The 21,377-nt window shown below is 38.9% G+C and overlaps 2 protein-coding genes across 9 annotated transcripts in view; one reads left to right on the top strand and one right to left on the bottom strand.

The window, feature by feature from the left end:
- The window catches only part of ASPM (assembly factor for spindle microtubules), a 62,955-nt gene extending 50,201 nt beyond the window's left edge, over positions 1-12,754 (top strand). For all 5 annotated transcript variants that reach the window (XM_057549452.1, XM_057549474.1, XM_057549460.1 and 2 more), the window contains 10 exons: positions 608-774; positions 1,375-1,471; positions 2,555-2,764; positions 4,074-4,226; positions 5,155-5,343; positions 6,299-6,491; positions 6,625-6,779; positions 8,641-8,817; positions 9,726-9,895; positions 12,497-12,754. In XM_057549452.1, the coding sequence (XP_057405435.1) occupies positions 608-774; positions 1,375-1,471; positions 2,555-2,764; positions 4,074-4,226; positions 5,155-5,343; positions 6,299-6,491; positions 6,625-6,779; positions 8,641-8,817; positions 9,726-9,895; positions 12,497-12,599 (1,614 nt within the window). In that variant the 3' untranslated portion in view covers positions 12,600-12,754. The remainder of the gene's footprint in view (positions 1-607; positions 775-1,374; positions 1,472-2,554; positions 2,765-4,073; positions 4,227-5,154; positions 5,344-6,298; positions 6,492-6,624; positions 6,780-8,640; positions 8,818-9,725; positions 9,896-12,496) is intronic.
- A 3,529-nt stretch (positions 12,755-16,283) lies between these two features.
- The window catches only part of LOC102998282 (complement factor H-related protein 5), a 38,599-nt gene continuing 33,505 nt past the window's right edge, over positions 16,284-21,377 (bottom strand). For 3 of the 4 annotated variants that reach the window (XM_007167284.2, XM_057549476.1, XM_057549477.1), the window contains one exon: positions 16,284-16,371. The gene's annotated coding sequence lies outside the window, so the exon portion shown is untranslated. Of the gene's footprint in view, positions 16,372-17,589; positions 18,390-21,377 lie in introns of those variants that run through there. The other variant, XM_057549475.1, reaches the window with a different exon arrangement.

Here is a 21,377-nt window from a genome sequence, read left to right as displayed (position 1 = left end):
ATAATAGTATTACCTACCTATGTTACTGTAAAGAATCATAGTGCTTAGTACAGCGCTAAGCACTTAAGAAGTTGTAACTGTTACTTAAGCTTTTAGTCAACCACAAGGTTGCCAAAGTCGGAAAATCTGGTGGTCCTCAGGTAGATGGATGCCCTCAGAATTCTGCAACAGGCTGGACACAGAACCCAGGATGTGTCTGCAGTGGGTGGGGAGGGCAGTGGGAAGAATTCCTGTCCCTTCCCTGGAATTGGAGGCATCAGTGTGTTCATTTCCTTTCGTTCCTTCACATGGACTGAGAAGGTGAGGGCAGTGCACACACCTGGTGCGTGCATCTTACAATTTAAATACTTTTCAGGGTTGCGTTGGGCATAGCCCGCAGCCAGCCACAGGGTATGTGCTGAAGCAGGTAGTAGGAGGTCACAGTTCAGCCCGCTGTTCTCAGAGGGCTCACGTGTCCGGAGTGAGCGAGTCCCATAGAGGAGTTGGGGTGTGACTGCATTTCTGCAGTTGATCTTGTCTGCTTGACCTTATATTAACTGTTATCAATACTGAGTCTTATTTGTTATGTATTTCTGAGTCATATTTGTTATGTTTATATGTTTAATAGACTGTGTGGAGAAGACATAAAGCGAGGAAATATTTACGTGAAGTGAAAGCTGCCTGCAAGATTCAAGCCTGGTACAGGTGTTGGAAAGCACGTAAAGAGTATCTGGCTGTGTTAAGAGCTGTTAGAATCATTCAGGGTTGCTTCTGTACCAAACTGCAGAGAAGACGGTAAATGTGTCCGCTGCGTGGGCGAGAGTGTGTGTGGGGTGTGTGTGTGTGTGTGTGTTTGTAAAGTTCTGATTGCTAGAACCTAAGTATGAATTATCCTTTTCTACTTTTTTTAATTCTCTCATTGCCTTTCTTTTTTTTTTTTTTTTTTTTAAATTTTATTTATTTATTTATGGCTGTGTTGGGTCTTTGTTGCTGTGAGCAGGCTTTCTCCAGTTGCGGCGAGCGGGGGCCACGCCCCGTTGCAGTGCACGGGCCTGCCACTGTCGTGGCTTCTCTTGTTGCGGAGCACAGACTCTAGGCGTGTGGGCTTCAGTAGCTGTGGCACGTGGGCTCAGCAGTTGTGGCTTGCGGGCTCTAGAGCGCAGGCTCAGTAGTTGTGGAGCACAAGCCCAGCCACTCCGCGGCATGTGGGATCCTCCCCGGCCAGGGCTTGAACCTGTGTCCCTTGCATTGGCAGGCAGACGCTCAACCACTGCACCACCAGGGAAGCCCTACCTTTCTTATATTTTCTTTCTCCTCTAGTATTTATAGGGGACGGGCAATGAATGCTTACTAAATGAGTTAATTTGAAATTGCTTTCCAATAATCACTTTTCAGGTTTTTGAACGTGAGAGCATCAACAATCATCATTCAGAGAAAATGGAGAGCAGTACTTTCTGGAAGAACAGCTCATGAGCAATTCTTAATGACAAAAGTAGGTGTTAAAAAAACAGTTCATATATAAAGAACTACTTTAAAAAACAGAAAAGAAAAAATGATTTAAAGATCTAACTATACATTTACTATAAACACATCATTGCAGTCAATTAAAAATTATATTCACTCATAAAAATGCTATTTGTATTTTTGTTTGTGTATCTGTTTTTATAACATATTCTCAAACCCAAGTTTGAAGTGACTTATTTGAAGAAAATCATAATAGATGTAGCATATCCTGTCTGTATGAGTCAACACATACTCTTTAAGCCACATTTGGTAATCTATTTAAAATATTTAACATTGGTTCTAGAACAATGGTGGTACCTATGGTCTTTTATTAAAGAAATCAAAATTAAAATTTTACTTGTAAATTTTGATGTTCATATTCACTATGTATGATTATATACCCACTATTATTATTACACCTTCTATTATATATTTACTAACTAATCGGATCCTCATGATAACTCTGTGAGGTAGCTATTATCAGCATTCTCATTTTACGGATGAGTAAACTGAGGTCTGGAGAGGTAAAGGGATTTGCTCAAGGTCACTCAGCTAGTAGATGGGGGTCTATGTTGTAAAACAAACCTAGTTTTCATTTCAATCCAGATACTTTATGTGTCTTGGAATTTGATTGTCAGGATGTTCTAGAATTGAGGAATCTAAGATGTGCTGGGAGTACACTGGTTCTCGAAGCAGCAGACAGCTTCCATCACAGCTGCTTATAATGCCCATTCTGTTCTCTAGAGTGTAGCTAGCTTTTGTAGTAAATGCATTTGTCCTGTAGTAATACTAGTCCTTTGCTCATTCACAATGAAAAGTATCAAGAGGAAGGTAGGGAAAAAGCACCAGGTATCTATGGTCCCTGGTTTGCACCTTCATAAAAACTTCATTTTCAGCTGTAGCCCTCTGTGGGTTTCAAAATCTGTGAAATATGACATTCTTAAACTAAAAATGTTAAAAAAAAAAGATCATAATTATACTATCTTATTTTTCATTGAGAAATTCCAGAACCTCCAGTGGGTTGAATTATTATTTCTATCTATTAATGTCACTTGCAAATTTTTCCTTATAGAGACATCAAGCTGCTTGTTTGATCCAAGCAAATTTCAGAGCATATAAAGGAAGGCAGGTCTTTCTCCAGCAGAAATCAGCTGCTTTGACCATACAAAGATACATACGAGCCAGGAAGGCTGGGAAGTGTAAAAGGATAAAATACGTTGAATTAAAAAAATCTACAGTTGTTCTACAAGCACTGGTGCGTGGTTGGTTAGTAAGAAAAAGGGTAAGTATTTTTAAGTAGGATATCTCAGTCTTATGAAGTGGAAATACCTGATGTTAAATTGTGTTAAGAAATTTGAGATTTTGGAGGATAATTTCAGAACTGATATAACCATTAACTAGAATTTATTCAGCTTCTGAATAGCCCCATGTAACAAGATCACTGGTTGCCATAGATTTTTGTTCTATGATCCTATTTCCCATAGATGCTCACCAAAAATGCAAAATAACTTTTCTCGTGTAATAAATCTTAACAAAGGAACTGAAGTATGAGGAGGGCTCCACATGTGAAGAAGGTTGTTGGGTTTTTTTTTGTTTTTCACATCTTTATTGGAGTATAATTGCTTTACAATGGTGTGTTAGTTTCTGCTGTATAACAAAGTGAGTCAGCTATACATATACATATATCCCCATCTCCCCTCCCTCTTGCGTCTCCCTCCCATCCTCCCTATCCCACCCCTCTAGGTGGTCACAAAGCACCGAGCTGATCTCCCTGTGCTATGCGGCTGCTTCCCACTAGCTATCTATTTTACATTTGGTAGTGTATATATGTCCATGCCACTCTCTCACTTCGTCCCAGCTTCCCCCTCCCCCTCCCCACACGTGAAGGAGGTTGTTATTCAAGTCACCTTTTGCTACCACCAAGCAACTCTCTCAGGGGTTGTAGGACCATTCCGTTGATAACTTCCACACCTTCAGCAGGAGAGAATCCTCCCTAGGGAATTCTTGGCGTTCTGGACATCCAGTACGTGAAGCAGTGGTAAACAGAAAATAATTAATTTAAAGGAGAAATCTTTTGTGTTTTGTTCGCTGAGTATAAATTGAAACTCTGAAGGCCAAAGGCCCCTCCCTGGAGGGAGCTTCTGCTGCAAAAGTCTTGTGCTGGATGTGGCGAGACTGCTACTGGAGAAGTCGGATCAAATGTTTGTCCGATTTAACATCACCATCTTCAGCGGTTCTGCTTGGAGCACTCTAACCCTTTCTCAGTTTACTGTTCCTAGACTTCTCCCATTATAATTAGTACCTTCAAAGCCTTATCTAGCTGCCCTTGGGTAGTCTAGTTAAATTCTTGAGTGAAGTGCCCAAATATAATTGTGCTTTCTATACCCTCAGTTAGGGGTTACACCATGGAAAGTATTGTATAGTAAAGGAGTATAATTACTTCAGGTTACAATGTAGATAATTTTAATAGTTTCAAGTTAGTTTACTGTTGCTAATTTATATAATTTGGTATTGAGGATATACAAAAATAAACATTGGTTGATTGTCTTAAGAGTCAACTGTTTGGTTGTTAATCTTTTTTTCTCCTTTAGATTTTAGAACAGAGAGCCAAAATTAGGCTTCTTCACTTCACAGCAGCTGCCTTTTATCACCTGTCTGCTCTTAGAATTCAAAGAGCGTACAGACTTCACAGGGCTCTGAAGAATGCTAATAATAAACAGGTTAACTCAGCCATCTGTATTCAGGTTAGCTTTTCCTTCGCAGTAAAACTATGACATAATTTTTGTTTGAAACTTTTTAATATTTCATAAACGATTTCCAAATACCGCTGCTAAAGTTATATAGTATTTAGCTTTTGCCACGTGGCCGTTAGGGTGGTTGGTTGGCTTAGAGGTGAGTTGCGTTTTGTAGCGCAGGACTAAGGCTGCAGGTTATCCTGTGGTGCACGGTACCCATTTACCCCTCATGTAACGGCACCCAGGGCACCTGTCTCTCTCTCGACCTCCTTGCCAACCCATGACATTACAAGACTTTGTGATTTTGTCATTTTGATGAATGGCAAATTATATCTCATATTTGGTTTGGATTTCCTATGATTGCTAGCAATTTTAAAAAATCTTTCCTCTGTGTTGGTTATTGAAATTCTTATCTGTGTATGGTATGCTTTTTAAATTTTGTTTTCCACATACTTTGCTCATTTTTCTGTTGAGTGTTTTCTTAATGATTATAGGAGTTCTTTATGTATTCTGGATAAGAATCCTGTTTGTACAGTATATGTTAATATACTTACATATAAAATATTGAGTAAAAAAAAAAAACAAATTGAAGAATAATATACAGCTTGATAAGACTTATATCAATTATGAAATGAGGCATACGTTGTGCAGGGTTAAATACACACACACACACACACAGACACACACAACTCACACACCCACTCACCCACACTCACACTCACCCACACTCACAGTCACATACACTCACACACACACACACACTCACACACACACACTCACACACACACACTTACACCCACTGTGGCCTGGAATTTTCTACACCAACTAGGGTGGAAATGTAATGCCACTGGGGAGGGTTGAAAGATATTTCAATAAATGTTCTATTTATTTCATTAAGAAACCTGAAGTAAAAAAACTATTCATATGTTTTAAACAGAGATGGTTTCGAGCAAGATTACAGCATAAGAGGTTTCTTCAGGAACATAGCTTCATAAAAATTAAGGATGAAGCTCAAGAACATATGAGCCAGCAAAATAGGGCTGCATCAGTAATACAGAAAGCCGTATGCCGTTTTCTCCTCCGTAAAAAGCAGGAAAAATTTAATAATAGAATCACTAAAATTCAGGTAACTGAAAATATTATGATTTTAGTTCAAGACTTTGGTTTGCAATTCATCTACACGATATATAACATTTTATTGAATTTTATTTTATTTATTTATTTTTTTTAATATTTTATTTATTTATTTATTTATTTATGGCTGTGTTGGGTCTTCGTTTCTGTGCGAGGGCTTTCTCCAGTTGCGGCAAGTGGGGGCCATTCTTCATCACAGTGCGCGGGCCTCTCACTATCGCGGCCTCTCTTGTTGCGGAGCACAGGCTCCAGACGCGCAGGCTCAGCAATTGTGGCTCACGGGCCCAGTCGCTCCGCGGCATGTGGGATCCTCCCAGACCAGGGCTCGAACCCGTGTCCCCTGCATTGGCAGGCAGATTCTCAACCACTGCGCCACCAGGGAAGCCCTGAATTTTATTTTTATTTATTTATTTTATTTCTTGGCTGCACCTCACGGCTTGCGGGATCTTAGTTCCCCAACCAGGGATTGGACCTGGGCCACGGCAGTGAAAGTGCCGAGTCCTAACCACTGGACCGCCAGGGAATCCCCAATATCTAACATTTTAAAAAGCACAGTCATGCTAATTTAAAAAGCTGAGATTGGCCAATAGAATAACTCATATGCACTATGCTACCATAATTTCATTGTTAAGCCCTTTATTTTCACATTCCATAGAGGAAGTTGATGATTGAAAGATGCAAAAGTATTTTTGCCTTTTGAATAGATTTAGCCGTCTTTGGCCAGTGAATGATGCTTTAACTTATATACAGGAATATTATATGTATTTCTTCCTAGAAAAATTGCTTTTGCTATTTATTAGAACCTGAACTGAAGTTGTAGTTGCAAAGTTGCAAAGATCACGTCGTGTAATTTTACTGAAAATATTTACTTTGTGGTAGTAGATGTAGATGTTAAGTCCACAACATCAGAGGTTGTAATCTTAAAGTTACTGGTTTGTCTCTTTAAGGCGTTATGGAGAGGATATTCTTGGAGGAAGAAAAATGATTGTACAAAAATTAAAGCCATTCGACAGAGACTTCAGTGTGTTAACAGGGAGATTCGAGAAGAAAACAAGCTCTACCATAGAACCACACTTGCCCTGCACTATCTCCTGACATACAAGTACCTTTCCGCTATTCTTGAGGCTCTAAAGCACCTGGGTTAGTTTGTTTTAACAATATCTTGTATAAGGTTAGAAATGTGTTTTTACCCTTGAGTCATACAAAGAATATAATAATATGATACTGATTTTGTTGCTGTGAATGTATCTCTTCTTTTTTTTCCCCCTTTCAGAGGTAGTTACTAGATTGTCTTCACTTTGCTGTGAGAATATGGCCCAGAGTGGAGCAATTTCTAAAATATTTGTCTTGATCCGAAGCTGTAACCGTAGTGTCCCTTGTATGGAGGTCATCGGATACGCTGTGCAGGTCTTGCTTAACGTCGCCAAGGTAGTTTCCGTCTTGATAACGAAGAGTTCCTTGGTCAAGAAACCTCCCCCAGCAAGTTAGGTTGATGCTTGCTCATCACTAGAACTCAGATCTCCGAGTTAAAGGTCATTTACTATGTGCCGTAGTCTTCGGGGAGGGGGGGTGGGAATGGTTACTCTGTTAACATAACTGTACATAGAAACTGTAATTTTTTATGATTTATTTCTCCTGTTTTTATAACAGTAATAACAGCAAGTTAGTTGAGAACTTGCTAACTATGTGCTAGTGCTTTCCATGCATCATTTAATTTAGTCCTCCCATTCATCCTCTAAGGCGGTTCATATGGTGTTATCCTTCCCATTTTGTAGTGGAGGGATAATCTTCTTTACAGGATGTAAGGTCCTCGCCCGAGGAGCAGCGTGTGGTCAGTGGTGGAGGGCTCATGTCCGTCTCCCTCCAGAGCTGACAGCCTGTACACTGCGCTGTACCAGAACAGCAGAACCTCTTCTAATCACGTCTGGCTTCCTTTTTGGTTGGTGTTTCTAAAGTACTGGGTTGGCCAAAATGTGCCTTCGGTTTTTAAGTAAAAATAAAAGACACATTTTTCATTTTCACCAAGAACTTTATTGAACAACGTATTCACCCTTTTGTTCCACGATCTTTTGCCATTTTTCAGGCAACTTCATTATTCCACCTTCCCAAAACTTTTTATCTTTTTGAGCAAAGGACTGTTCCAGGTGCCTTTTACAGTCTTCCAGGGAATTGAAATTTTTTCCATTAAGAGAATTTTGTAAAGACCGAAATAAATGGGAATCCGAAGGTGCAATGTCTGGTGAACACGGCGGATGAAACAGAACTTCCCAGCCAAGCTCTAACAGTTTTTGCCTGGTCATCAAAGAAACATGCGGTCTTGCGTTATCTTCATGGAAGATTATGTGTTTTCTGTTGACTAATTCTAGATGCTTTTCGTGGAGTGCTGCTTTCAGTTGGTCTAATTGGGAGCTGTATTTGCTGGAATTAGTCATTTGGTTTTCCGGAAGGAGCTCATAATAGAGGACTCCCTTCCAATTCCACCATATACACAACATCACCTTCTTTGGATGAAGACTGGCCTTTGGTGTGTGGTTGGTGGTGGTTCATGTCACTTGCCCCACGATCTCTTCCATTCCACACTATTGTACAGTATTCGCTTTTCATCGCCCGTCACAATTTGTTTTAAAAACAGAACGTTTTCATTACATTTAAGTAGAGAATTGCATGCAGAAATAGGGTCAAGAAGGTTTTCTTCGCTTAACTTACGTGGACCTAAACATCAAAGCAATTCACATAACCAAGCTGGTGCAAATGATTTTCAGCGCTGCATTTGGATATTTTGAGTATGTCGGCTATCTCCCACGTGGTATAACACTGATTGTTCTCAATTAATGTCTCGATTTGATCGCTATCAACTTCAACTGGTCTACCCCACTGTGGAGCATCGTCCAGCAAGAAATCTCCAGCACGAAACTTCGCAAACCACTTTTGACACGTTTGATCAGTCACAGCACCTTCTCCATGCACTGCACAAATCTTTTTTTTGCATTTCGGTTACATTTTTACCTTTCTTGAAATAATAAAGCAGAATATGCTGAAAATGTTGTTTTTTTTCTTCCATCTTCAATATTAAAATAACTACACAAAAATTCATCAATTTTGATTAGTCTTTTTTTAAATGCACACTGATATGACAGCTGCCATATACAATCTAACAAAATTGTTTTGAATGAAGTTAAAGACAACTAATGCTACTAGATCCATCTTACGGAAAAAACCGAACGAACCTTTTGGCCAACCCAGTATCTGTGTTTATTATAATTTGTAACTTGGTTCTGTTCTCTTCCAGTATGAGAAAACGACTTCAGCAGTTTATGATGTAGAAAACTGTGTAGATACACTGCTGGAGCTTCTGCAAATGTACCAAGAAAAGCCCGGTGACAAAGTTGCAGACAAGAGTAGAAGCATTTTCACAAAAACTTGTTGTTTGTTAGCTGTTTTACTGAAGAGGACAAATCGAGCTTCTGTAAGTATTCATCAGTTTTTTTCCTTTGAGGTTATTTTTACATGTTCTTAAGCCCAAGACTTTTAAGCAGTTATCACAACTTAAATAGGGCTTTGCGTGTGTTCACACCTGCTTTTTGTGCTGATATGAATTGTTTCTTATGTGTCAGAGAAGCTGAATTCTAGAAGTAGAATTTATCACAGCCCTAGGAGTAACCAGCTCCCATGTACTTGAGAGAAGCAACAGCTGTCCCAGCAAGGTAGAAATCCAGATGTGTACAACTCCTCATCCTCCTGCTGTGACATAAAGTTGTGACAAGCGTTTCTCTGGTGAGGCCTCTGAGTATCGTCTCCAGGAGTTACAGTCAGCAGGGGTGACTGCAGGCCATGATGGGACTGTGGCCTTTATCCTGAGAACAGTGGGAAACCACTGAAGGATTTTAAACAAGGAGATATGTTCCAGTTTAAGTTGAAGAATGGATTTTGGTTGAAGAATGGATTGGGAGAGCGTGTGGGTATAGGGAGACCATTAAGGAAAGAGGCAAGTGTAGACACGCAGTGGTCTGGGCAAGAGACTGTACTTGACCTGGGGTCACATCAGGCAGAGGTAAGTGGGTAACGCTGGAAACTTTAAGAAGGTAAAATTCACAGGACTTGGTAACCATATGTAATAGGTATATTGACTTTAATGTTTGCTTTTTTATTTAGTGTGGAGTTAAGTGTACAATTTTTGAATATTTGCCTTCTTCATAATTGTCTTATAAATTCATAATTTAAACCAATCTAACTGCTGAACTTGGAGAGCTCAGCTCTTTATTGTTAAAAGCTCGTAATTTACTGCTTAGTGTTTGTATACTGTGATTGATTTTGCTAGCATAGAAGGGATACAGAATTCTTATTAGTTTAATAAATGCACATTTTCTTTTGTAGGATGTTCGAAGTAGGTCCAAAGTTGTTGATCGTATTTATAGTCTCTACAAACTTACAGCTCATAAACATAAAGTGAATACTGAAAGAATCCTTTGTAAACAAAAGCAGAAATCTTCTATGAGCATTTCCTTTATTCCAGAAACACCTGTAAGAACCAGAATGGTTTCAAGGTGAGCAGTAAATGTACCCTATAGTTTTGTGTCACCATTCATTCATTCGTTCATTCATCCACTTAGCAAACATTTATTGAGCACCTACTATGAGCAAGAGACTGTGCTTGACAATGGAGAAACAGCATGTGAACAAGAAGAAAATCTTTGGTAAATCGAAAGGAGACGATCTCAGCAGTTAATGAAGTAATAACACTGCAGCTATGAGTATTTAGTAGTTATTGGGTAAATTCCTGGTATTAACAAGGTACGTGCTAAGGCTGATAATTAGCTCTGAGTAAGCTTTGCCGTATCATTTTTCCCCTCCATGTAGGACAAGCTGCACTGTTGGGGAGCTGGCGAAGGTCCCTGGTGGCCAAAACATCAACCTCCAACTCCTTGCATAATCACCCCAATGCCTGAAATTTCTCTTCCTAGAGAAGTTCTTTTTGACCTTGTATTAGTTACCTAGAGCCACTGTAACAGATTAGCACAAACTTAGTGGCCTTAAACAACAGTAACTTACTCTCTCACAGTTCTTGAAACTGGAAGTTTGAAATGAAGGTGTCAGCAGGGCCTCACCTTGTCTGAGGCTCTAGGGTGGAATCTTTCCCTGGCTCATCCAGTTTCTGGTGGCTAAGTGTCCTTGGCTTGTTGCTGGATAACTCTGTCCTCCACCTAAGTCTTCACAGGGCTTCTCCTCCCTCTCCCTCCTCTGTGTCTCTTGTAAGGACATTTGTTGTTGCTCTCTGGTTCTGGGCAGAAGAAACAGTCTAGAGATATAAATTAGGGAAATGCTCTAGAGATATAAATTAGATGCAGGAATCATTAGAACCCCTCCCTCTCTCTCCCTCTCTCTCCTTCCTTTCTATGACTGGACAACTGTCTACTAGGTATAAATCCTGCACCACTGACAATGCACTATTTCTTGACCTGGGTTATATGGCAGTTAGGTTTATAATTACTCATAATTACAAACTTTATAATAGTTGTTAATTGGTTTTGTTCTTGCATGTTTTACAGTATAACATAAAAATAGTCTGCTTAAAATTTATTAATGGGAACTATTTCTACGTACGGTTTTTATTTAAGGACTTGGCATATTATAACATGAATTACGTTGTAAAACTATTAACATATGAATGAGTAGATTCTTTTTTTTTTTTTTCTCCCCTTTTGACACTGTCAGGGTTTTTTGAGGTAGAACTCCCAACAGTATAAATGTACCCTTTATTTAGGTATGCAATTTAATGAATTTTGACAAATGTATACAGTTGTGAAACCACTACCACTGAGATAAAATATTTCTATCACAACAAAGTTCCCTTGTGCCCCCTTGCAGTCAGTTCTCTCCCATTAACCCCTAGGTTCTGGAAATTGCTGATGTGAGTACAGTACCTTTAGTTTTGCCTTTTCTGCTGTGTCCCATAAATGGAATCATACAGAGGTAGCTCTTTGCGACGGGACTCTTTTATTTAGTGTAATGCTCTTGAGGTTCATTCATGTCGATGCATGGCTTAGATCGCACCTCTTTCTTCACAGAGTGCTGTTCCACGGTAGGGGTATATGTACCCACTCTGTCTGACCACCCCCCAATTAATAGCTGTTCGGAATTTTCACTGGAAAGAACAGGAAGGTGGAAATGCATATAGTGGTGGGGATTCATGTGAGGAAGGTGGACGTGCTGCTGTTTCCTCAGTGAAGAAAGAGATGATAAACATTAGCTCAGAAGCAGATGGGGGAGGGTGTGGAGAGGACTTTTGGAAAGAAGGAAACAGTCATCTTGGGGAAAGAGAAAGGAAGCAACTTCTAGGTAATTTCAATCATTGGCATAAAATCAGCCAGCCTGGTGGTGCAGGTTTTCTTTAGCAACATCCAGCTGTGCAGGAATGGAGAGGGCAGATGCCTGGATTCAACTTGGAATCCACCTAGAGCTTTCTAGTTGAATTCAATAGGGAAGAGCAGCAATAGCGTTAACGGCATTTGCAACAGAGATGATACTGAGGGACCCGAGCTAGACGGGAGGGAAAGGAGACCAGCATTGTGCTGGGTGACAGGCACGTGCTGAGGTCCCCTGAAGCGGACACCCCAGTGGGAGGAAGCTGTGAGCCGTGGACGTATTAAGTCAAAGGACGTGGATGAATCCCAAGTGGCGGTTCGGGCTGGAAGGCTCAGACTGAGCAGTCGGTGGCCGGACACTTTCTGAGGGTGACAGAGGCTAATCTTGTGATTGTGTGACGGGGGTGTGTGCTGAGTGGACCCAAAGGAAAGGGGGCAGAAACGGAGAGGTGAGGGGTCGGCTCTTTAGCTACAAGGCTGCTGAAGTTCTGAGATGGGGCAGGAGTTGAGGGAAGACCAGGGACCGGGTTTACAGACAAAACCCTGGGGTTTGGTAGCTGAATAGCCTGAGCTTCAAAGGAGCCAGGATCACCCTTCAGGGAAGATGGAGAGAAATAGTCTAAAGTCGTAAACGGCGATAACATGAAGCCTCCCACCCGCGTGAGGGCCTGTGAGGGAGGTGATGCGTCCAGGAGGGACCACATTTCAGTTAAGACAAAGCGATGCACGTGAGTCTTCTAAGAGAGGAACTGGATTAATGCAAGGTTTTTATTCTTCTCACAGACTTAAACCGGATTGGGTGTTGAGAAGAGATAACTTGGAAGAAATGATGAATCCTCTGAAAGCTATTCAAATGGTGATGGACACACTTGGCATTCCTTATTAGCAAAGGCAAACGTCTCAGTATGTACAGGAAAAGAAATAGGAAAGCTGATCACGCGTGTGGAAAGTGCTTTTGGCTTTCTTTGTACAACTTTTAAAATCTGACTTTGTATTAAAGTTAAAAAGAGATATGTAACAAATAAACTTTTTATATTCTTTGTTTCTTTTATTTAATAGCTTTATGCAGAAAACAAACTAATGTCATGGCATGATTCCAACACTGTTATCTATGTCTGTCGTCTTAAAATATTATATTAGTTTGAATATAATCATATTCCTAAAGGGAAAAGATTAGCTTATTATTCCTGTTTTATAGGTAAATTGAGGCATTTATCTAAAATAAATGTTGAAAATTTAAGATTCTGCCAACTCACGTAGAAGTGGGGATAAAATAATCCCACAAATGCCATAGACAACACCCCTGTTTCCTGACTGACGGGACCATCAAGATGGGCAAATGAGCCCCTCTGGGGAAATTAGACAAATTCAGCCTACCCCTTCATATATTAAAAACTCTTGACTTTGAACTGAGTGGGGCTGTAATTTGACCTGGGAAGAGCAAGGTATTGCTTGTAGTAGAAACTCATTGTCTAGTCACTGAGCACAGACCTGAAGATGATTCAAGTGTTGAAACATGACTTGTTATTTTCAGTAGCTTTGGGTCACTGTTACCAATACTGAACCAGTGTGATTCCAGAGCCACAGAAGGCTAATTCCAGTGGCTGTTTGCAATCTGATCGGGTCCCAAAGACTGTCTAGCTATGGGGGCCAGGACAGTTTTTAAGTGTTTGAAATAAATCAGTAGTAGCTAGAAATGGAGAGACCATTTAACTACTTAACTTTATTATTTTGTTGGAATGAGGATTAAACCTAGTCAGAGACTGTTGAGATTTGGTTAGAATAAAGACCATATTGACATATTAAAGAATATATTGAAAGTAACTAGAAATTTTTAGAATTTTTTTTTCTTCCAATGAAGTGTTTGGAGTTTGGAGAACTGTTGTTACTTAGAATTTGCCAAATACTATAGTTTTTGTTGACTCTCCTAAATTTTTCTCTTTCATTTAACAGAATTTTAGTGTAAGCAATTTATTTACTTGGTAAATTATACCACTAGGATATAATCAACCAACATAAAATGTTATTGGTATTAATTTCCCCTAAGATGGTTATAACCAATTAGTATTTGCACAAGAAATATTTCTATGAAGTTATACATGAAAGGTGATTTCCAGATGTTCAAAGTTTTTCTATTGTTGGAACTCAGACTAAAAATTTTTAAATTGTACATAATATTCTATTTTCATGTGAAGGATATTCCTCTTAAATGTATGTGATAAATCCATATCAGGATTCTAAGGCTTCCTGAAGGCTGGAAGGCTTGTGTGTGTGTGTGTGTGTGTGTGTGTGTGGTTGGAAGGAATGGTTGAGAGGTAATTAAGCCTTTTTCTTTAGAAGTTGCTGTTTCCTACAGAGAGATTACATTGAAGAAGGAATATAAATATGTTAACTCCAATCTAGTTCTGTGTTAGGTGAGTTTATTACTGGTGAAATTAGGTGAATTTTAAATTCACCTTCTTGTCTGTAATTAACCCAGATTTCCAGTAGATGTCATTATAACCATAGAGTGTCATTTTTAATTTAGTGGGTTTTTTTGGTTGTTTTGGTTTGGTTTTGGTTTTGGTTTTTTTGGCCATGTTGCAAGGCATGTGGGATCTTAGTTCAGTTCCCAATCAGGGATCGAACCTGTGCCCCCTGCAGTAGAAGCACAGAGTCTTAACCACTGGACCACCAGGAAAGTCCCTAATTTAGTTTTAAATGTATACATATATAAAGTTACATAGTTATGATTTTCACATACACAAAAAAAATCCATACTTTTACAACCTTGGAAATTTTTATCTATCCCTAATATAGCTTGTTACCCATAACCATATTTTGGCTTAATGCTTGAGAGGAAGAAATTCACATTGTGCAATCTGTTATGCAAAATTGTTGAATTCTTCTCAATAGGTGATTTTTTCCCAGGTTTATTATGTTTATAACTTCTAATTTTTCATTGTAGCAATGAAAGCCTAATACATTTAAAAATCTTTGCGAATTAAGAAAATACTGTCTTTTGGATTACTTTTTGCTAGTAGCTAAGCTTGCTAACAGGCTTACTTTTAATTTTAATATTGTTTAACTGCCACTGTTTCTTGGTATAAAGAAAGAGTGATAAACTATTGTAGTTCTGCTTTCAACAAAGGAAGAATTCCAATGAAAATACTTTGCTTATAACCTCTTCACAGGAGGTAAGAGTAATGCAGATGAATATTTATTTACAATTTACATTTGAGGGCATGTGTATTTGTGGGTGTGTGTAAAAATTTCCAACCTATGTAAAGGAAGAAGAAAATAGTCCCAAAACCTGCTTATTTCAATAAATGCTTATGGAGGGCTACATAAAGTAGTGCTTCTGCATCTTGCATAAATTATGGACCCTTTTTTTCTCCAATTTTACAGAAGCCTTTTCAGAAACCAGTCTTAGAGAGTAGAGTTTTATTCTATGAATAATATTCCATTATTACTGCAGATAACTTTTGTATTTGGAATAGTGATGGTTTATTTTGAATTATCTAAATGAGACCAAAATGAACCTTGATCTAAACTTTGCCCTCGCTTTGCCAAAGCATCATTAATTTTCACACCTGCTGAGCATTGTTGGAGTATTTGGAACAGATTCTTCCTCTTATCAATAATTTTGATTGATCTTTATTGTGGTACATTCAAAGAATAGTCCAGTAACATTTATATTCACCTTAACAGTGTTATTAAAGACGTAAAGCTACTCAGTGTCTTCCTTCTGTTACTTTCTCTCTGAGGCTATCTGGGTTCCATGGCCACTTTCCTACAAGACCATTCAATTCCGTGTATGTTCCTATCTTCTCTAAAATAAGTGCTGACCTACTGGGACAGGCAGCAGTGATCTGCTTCCCTCACACCCAGGCAGCTTTTCGAGTGAAAATCCATCCTGATTTGTAGCCTCGCTCTCAGCGTGCAGGTGTTTGCTCTTCAGCAACCTCCGTGAGTGTGTCTGGACCACATTCTTCTGACTATTTGTATATCACATAATTTTGTCTTGTATCCTAGACATGTTGAATGTTATATTGTGGAGACTCTGGATTCTCGTCTAGTCCTCCAAAAAAAATTTTTTTTAACAACTTGGTTGGCTCAAGCTGAACACTGATTTTGGGGTGGCAGCTCAAATCTTATTTCAAATATTTTTTATTCTTATCTGAGTTGCTTTGAATTTGCCCAATACATAGATATTCAAGAGTCATTTGGAGATTTACGTAGAATTTACACACAAAATTTGAGGCCCTCTTTTTGCTCTCACTAGTCTGATCTACCCGTCTGCCTCCTTTCTCAGTGGATGTGACTGCCCCACACCCGCTTCACTGGTACCTCTGGCTAGAATGCTGTGGGCTTTTTCTTTTAGTCCAAGGATTAACTCCATTGCAAAAGTGTTGATTGCAGACCTCTCTCAGGCAGTAACCTGTAAAAATGGGTTACTGCCTGAGAGAACTAGCTCCATTACCTTCTTTCAGCTGAATCCTCCCATCCACCATCTGCTATTTTCCATTCTGCTGTGCATCCATGTATTTGGTTTTCTGGTTTGGGTTGGGGGTTAGTTTGGCTTTTGTTCAGAGTTTATAGTTGTTATCTCTTAGAATTTTACTTGTGCATATTCAAAGCAGAAGTTGAAGAGGTGGTTTATCATCTGTTCCGTTCTCCTTCAAAAAAATACAATTTTACTTTTAAAAAATTAATTGAGGACATTAAATATGAAAACTCAGATACAATGCAAGGTTGTGAATGATGTCATCTTCTCCACAGAGTTTATTGTGCTCCCAGCTGACAACTAGGCTAGAAACACCGGCTGCCTCACATCACCTTTATCCAATTTAGGTTGAGATGGTTTCGAGATGGATTTCGGTCCCTAGGCAGGCTAGTCTATGTCTACTTCTCACATACTCTTATTTTTTAAGGCCCTAGAGTTTCCTGTTCTCTTACAGACTCTGAAAACCACTGTTCGGTTTTCTAAACCCCAGGGTCTGTTGATAGCTCTGCTCATCTTCTGAGTCTTCTTAACATTACTCTGAAATCATGGATTGCGGTGAGAGGAAAAGTGCCTCCTAAATGCTGAGATAAGATCTCTGCACTTTCTTTCTCTTAAATCCTGGCCCTGAGATTCTTGTGTCTTAGTCATGCACTACTGGTTCCAACAGCTTTTACAAATATTTTCTAAGTATTCATTATTTATAGTTGCTATCAACAAGAGGGTTGAGCCAGAACAACCCAATCCACTTTTGATGGAAGAACTCCCATTCTTCTGATTTTTAAAAATGTATGTTGAAGATGATGTGATGAATTGTCATGATGTCAGCAACTTAGTTTAACTTGGTTCAGCGAAAGTAAAGAAAGGTAAATATACACATGAATTTATATAGCTGTACAAGCTGATAAAGCAGATATGGTAAAATGTTAAGAACTGTTGAATTCAGATGTTTCAACAATTGTTGAGTAAAACTGTTTAATCAAATATTCTGTGTGTATACTTGTCGTAAAATAAAAGCTGACGGGGAAATGTGTGATGGGCGTTTAAAACAGGCTTTCCCATCTTGCTCTCCTTTAGAACTCAACATGGATAAATGCATGAATACATTATGGAAACTGGACATTTGTCCCATTCAAATGCAAAAGCACACAGTTTATTTTCTTAACAGACAGAAGGGAAAAAGCATGACTGTGCATCATCCTAATTCAAGCTCAATGTTCGCATCAGGAATGTTTTGTCAGCGAAACATGTCTTGTGGTGACACAATATAAAATCCACATCAAAACGTATTTGCCATCGATTCAATATAATAATCAGAAATCTGAGCTTGGTCCAAAGTGAAGCTTGGCTTCTCTTGCCCCAGGTCCTCCAGGAGGTGAAGGTGTGGGTAAGGGCCCGGCCAGCTTTCTCTCTGTCGCCCCAGAGCTCTTCCCACACTCTGCTCCCTCCAACTCAACAGCCAGGACTTTGGCCCCTCTGGGAAACATAGAAGAAGAAAAGGTGGAGTGATACACTTGTGGATAATTACTTCAACAACCTTTTGGGACCTGTTTTTGTTTTGCATTTCAGTCTTGCTGGCTCTCTTTTTTTTATGGCTGAGTAATATTCCATTGTGTATATGTGCCACATCTTCTTTATCCATTCATCTGTCGACAGACATTTAGGTTGCTTCCATGTCCTGGCTATTGTAAATAGTGCTGCTGTGAACATTGGGGTGCATGTGTCTTTTCAAATTACGGTTTTCTCTGGGTATATGCCCAGGAGTGGAATTGCTGAATCATATGGTTGTTCTATTTTTAGTTTTTTAAGGAACCTACTGTTCTCCATAGTGGTTGTACCAATTTACATTCCCAGCAACAGTGCAGGAGGGTTCCCTTTTCTCCACATCCTCTCCAGCATTCACTGTTTGTAGATTTTTTGATGATGGCCATTCTGATCGGTGTGAGGTGATACCTCGTTGTTTTGATTTGCATTTCTCTAATAATTAGTAATGTTGAGCATCTTTTCATGTGTTTTTGGTCATTTGTATGTCTTCTTTGGAGAAATGTCTATTTAGATCTTCTGCCCATTTTTTGATTGGGATTTTTTTTGTTGTTATTGAGCATGCAGCAACATGGATGGACCTAGAGATTGTCATACCGAATGAAGTAAGTCAGAGAAAGACAAATATATGATATCGCTTACATGTGGAATCTAAAAAAAAAAAGGTACAAATTAACTTATTTACAAAACAGAAATAGAGTCACAGATGTAGAAAACAAACATGGTTATCAGGGGATGAGGGGGGGAGGGATAAATTGGGAGATTTGGATTGACATATACACACTGCTATATACAAAATAATTAACTTATAAGGAGGACTTACTGTATAGCACAGGGAACTCTACTCAATACTCTGTAATGGCCTATATGAGTGGGTATATGTATTTGTATAACTGATCACTTTACTGTACACCTGAAACTAACACAACATTGTGAATCAACTCTACTTCAAACAAATTTTTTTTTTTAAAAGTCTCGCTGGTGCTCCTTTTGTTAACTAGAGCTGCTGCAGGTGGACCTTTTGGGTAAGTCCTTTAAAGTTGGCTTCATGCCAGTTTCTCCTTTGCCTCTGACTCTTCTTCTCTGCCTGTTTCTCTTTCCCTCCTTAATTTCATTCAGTCGTGAATCAGACACAGTCCATAAAAAGTAAATATCAAGGCTTCCAAATAGCCTCTTCGAAGCCCTTCTGACTAGATATGAGGAGCAGGGAATGAAATGCTACCCCCCTCCCCAAGAAAGGTGTTTGTGACTCAGCACCTGACGCTCACCTATAAAATGCTTCCTCCAGCTTTCAGTCTCACCCCTGTTGTGTTTTCTGACTCCTTCACATCGTGGAGGAGGGTAGTGAGCTGAGCAACGAGCTCTGCCTTGCTGCCCAAGCTCCTTGCTTTGGAATATGTGCCACAAAAGAGTTTGAGAACGAAAGAAATCCTCAGAAACAGAGAGCGTATCCAAGTTTAAAATACTGTTTCAAATTGTGCTCTGAATAAAACATTTTTATATGTATTTTGTTATTCTGAAAAATTTAGGTAATGGTTCCATTTCAAGATTTCCCCCTCCAAACTGAGGAGACATAAAACTTCTACCTGCCTCCTTCCTAACCAAGAGGTCAGCTGTTTTAACAGATAGCAAGTGTGAGTTCCAGGTTCTTATTTTTTTTATTCAACCCCACCAATCTTTGAGTTAGTATAAATTCCTTATAAATTTTGATACTGTCTTAATTTTTAAGTTTTTTGATTTTTAAATTCCCAGTGTTTCTTTTTCATTGACTTAAAAATGTTGACCACTATTTCTTTAAATAACTTTAGTGAAGCATAATTCACATACCATACAATTAACCCATTTAAAATATACAGTTCAGTGTTCTCTGGTATAATCACAGAGTTGTACAATAATCGCCACAATCAATTTTAGAACATTTATCACCCTTAGCTCTCAACCCTCACCCCCTCCCCCATTCTAGCCCTAAGCACCCACCCATCTACCTTCTGTCTCTGTATAGTTTTCTACTCTGGATGCACCATATAAATGCAACCATATAACATGTAGTCTTCTGTGACTGGCTTTTTACACTCAGCGTAATGTTTCTGAGGTTCATTCACGTTATGGCATGTAATAGTACTTCGTTCCTTTCCTATGGCCCAATAATATTCCATTGTTTAGACGGATCTTTTGTTTATTTCTTGTGTATATTAATGAGCATCTTGGTTGTTTCTCCCTTTTGGCTACTATGAATAATTCTGCTAGGAACATTGAGGTTCAAGTTTGCGTAGACATATGTTTTCATTTCTCCCAGGGATTTATCTAGGAGTGGATTGCCGAGTCAATGGTAACTCTATGTTTAACCTCTTGAGGAACTGCCAGGTTGTTTTCCAAATAGAGGGCACCATTTTACATTCCCTTCAGCAGTGCCTGTGGGTCCCCATTTGTCCACATCCTTGAGAACGCTTGCTACTATCTGACTTTAGTTATTGCCATCCCAGTCGGTGTGAAGTAGTATCTCATTATGATTTTGATTTCAATTTGCTTAACGATGATGATGTTACACATCTTTCAACGTGTTTATTGGCCATTCATATATCTTCTTCAGAGAAATGTCTATTCAGATCCTATGTTCATTTTTCAATTGGATTATTTTTCTTATTCTTTTGAGTTGTAAGAGTTCTTTATATATTCTAGATACAAGGCCCTTAACAGTTATATGATTTTTTTTTTAAATTTATTTATTTATTTATTTTTGGCTGTGTTGGGTCTTCGTTTCTGTGCGAGGGCTTTCTCCAGTTGCGGAGAGCGGGGGCCACTCTTCATCGCGGTGCGCGGGCCTCTCACTGTCGTGGCCTCTCCTGTTGCGGAGCACAGGCTCCAGACGTGTAGGCTCAGTAGTTGTGGCTCAGGGGCTTAGTTGCTCTGCGGCATGTGGGATCTTCCCAGACCAGGGCTCGAACCCGTGTCCCCTGCATTGGCAGGCAGATTCTTAACCACTGCGCCACCAGGGAAGCCCAACAGTTATATGATTTGTAACTATTTTCTCCCATTTTGTTTGCTGTACTTGCATTTTCTTTTTTTTTTCTTTTTTACTTTCTTTGAAGCATGAATGTTTTTAATTTTGTTGAAGTCCAATTTATCTATTTTTTCTTTTCTTTCTTGTGCTTTTGATGTCATATCTAAGAATCCATTGCCAAATCCATGGTCATGAAAATTTTAGGCCATATTTTCACCTGTATTGGTAGTCATCTGTTTCATAGATACTTAAAAACAAAACGAAACAAAACAAAAACCATGCCAGCCAAAGATTATTTTAACTAAGACATGCTGTCTACAATAGAAGGACATCCAAAGTGTAATTCTCAAACTTCCTGTTCAGTATTTCCCAAACTATGGTACATCAAAAAATAAAGGAATTGTTGCATGAAATCAGCATCATGACCCAAAGGGTCTTTATACTTTCATCTTCTATTTTCTTGGTCTCTAATAACAGTTCTTGATCACGCTTTTCTGACTATAAAAGCAATATATATTCAAAATGAAAGTGATAAAATATAGGAAATATCAGTAATTTGAAAGTATTCTAATTTCTTAAAACTATTAATCTCAAATCACATAGAATTATTATAGCCAGCATTTTTATTTCCTCTCAGT

This window comes from Balaenoptera acutorostrata, chromosome 1 (assembly GCF_949987535.1).
Source record: "Balaenoptera acutorostrata chromosome 1, mBalAcu1.1, whole genome shotgun sequence".
Lineage (NCBI taxonomy): Eukaryota > Metazoa > Chordata > Mammalia > Artiodactyla > Balaenopteridae > Balaenoptera > Balaenoptera acutorostrata.
This window is presented reverse-complemented; position numbering and strand designations above follow the sequence as displayed.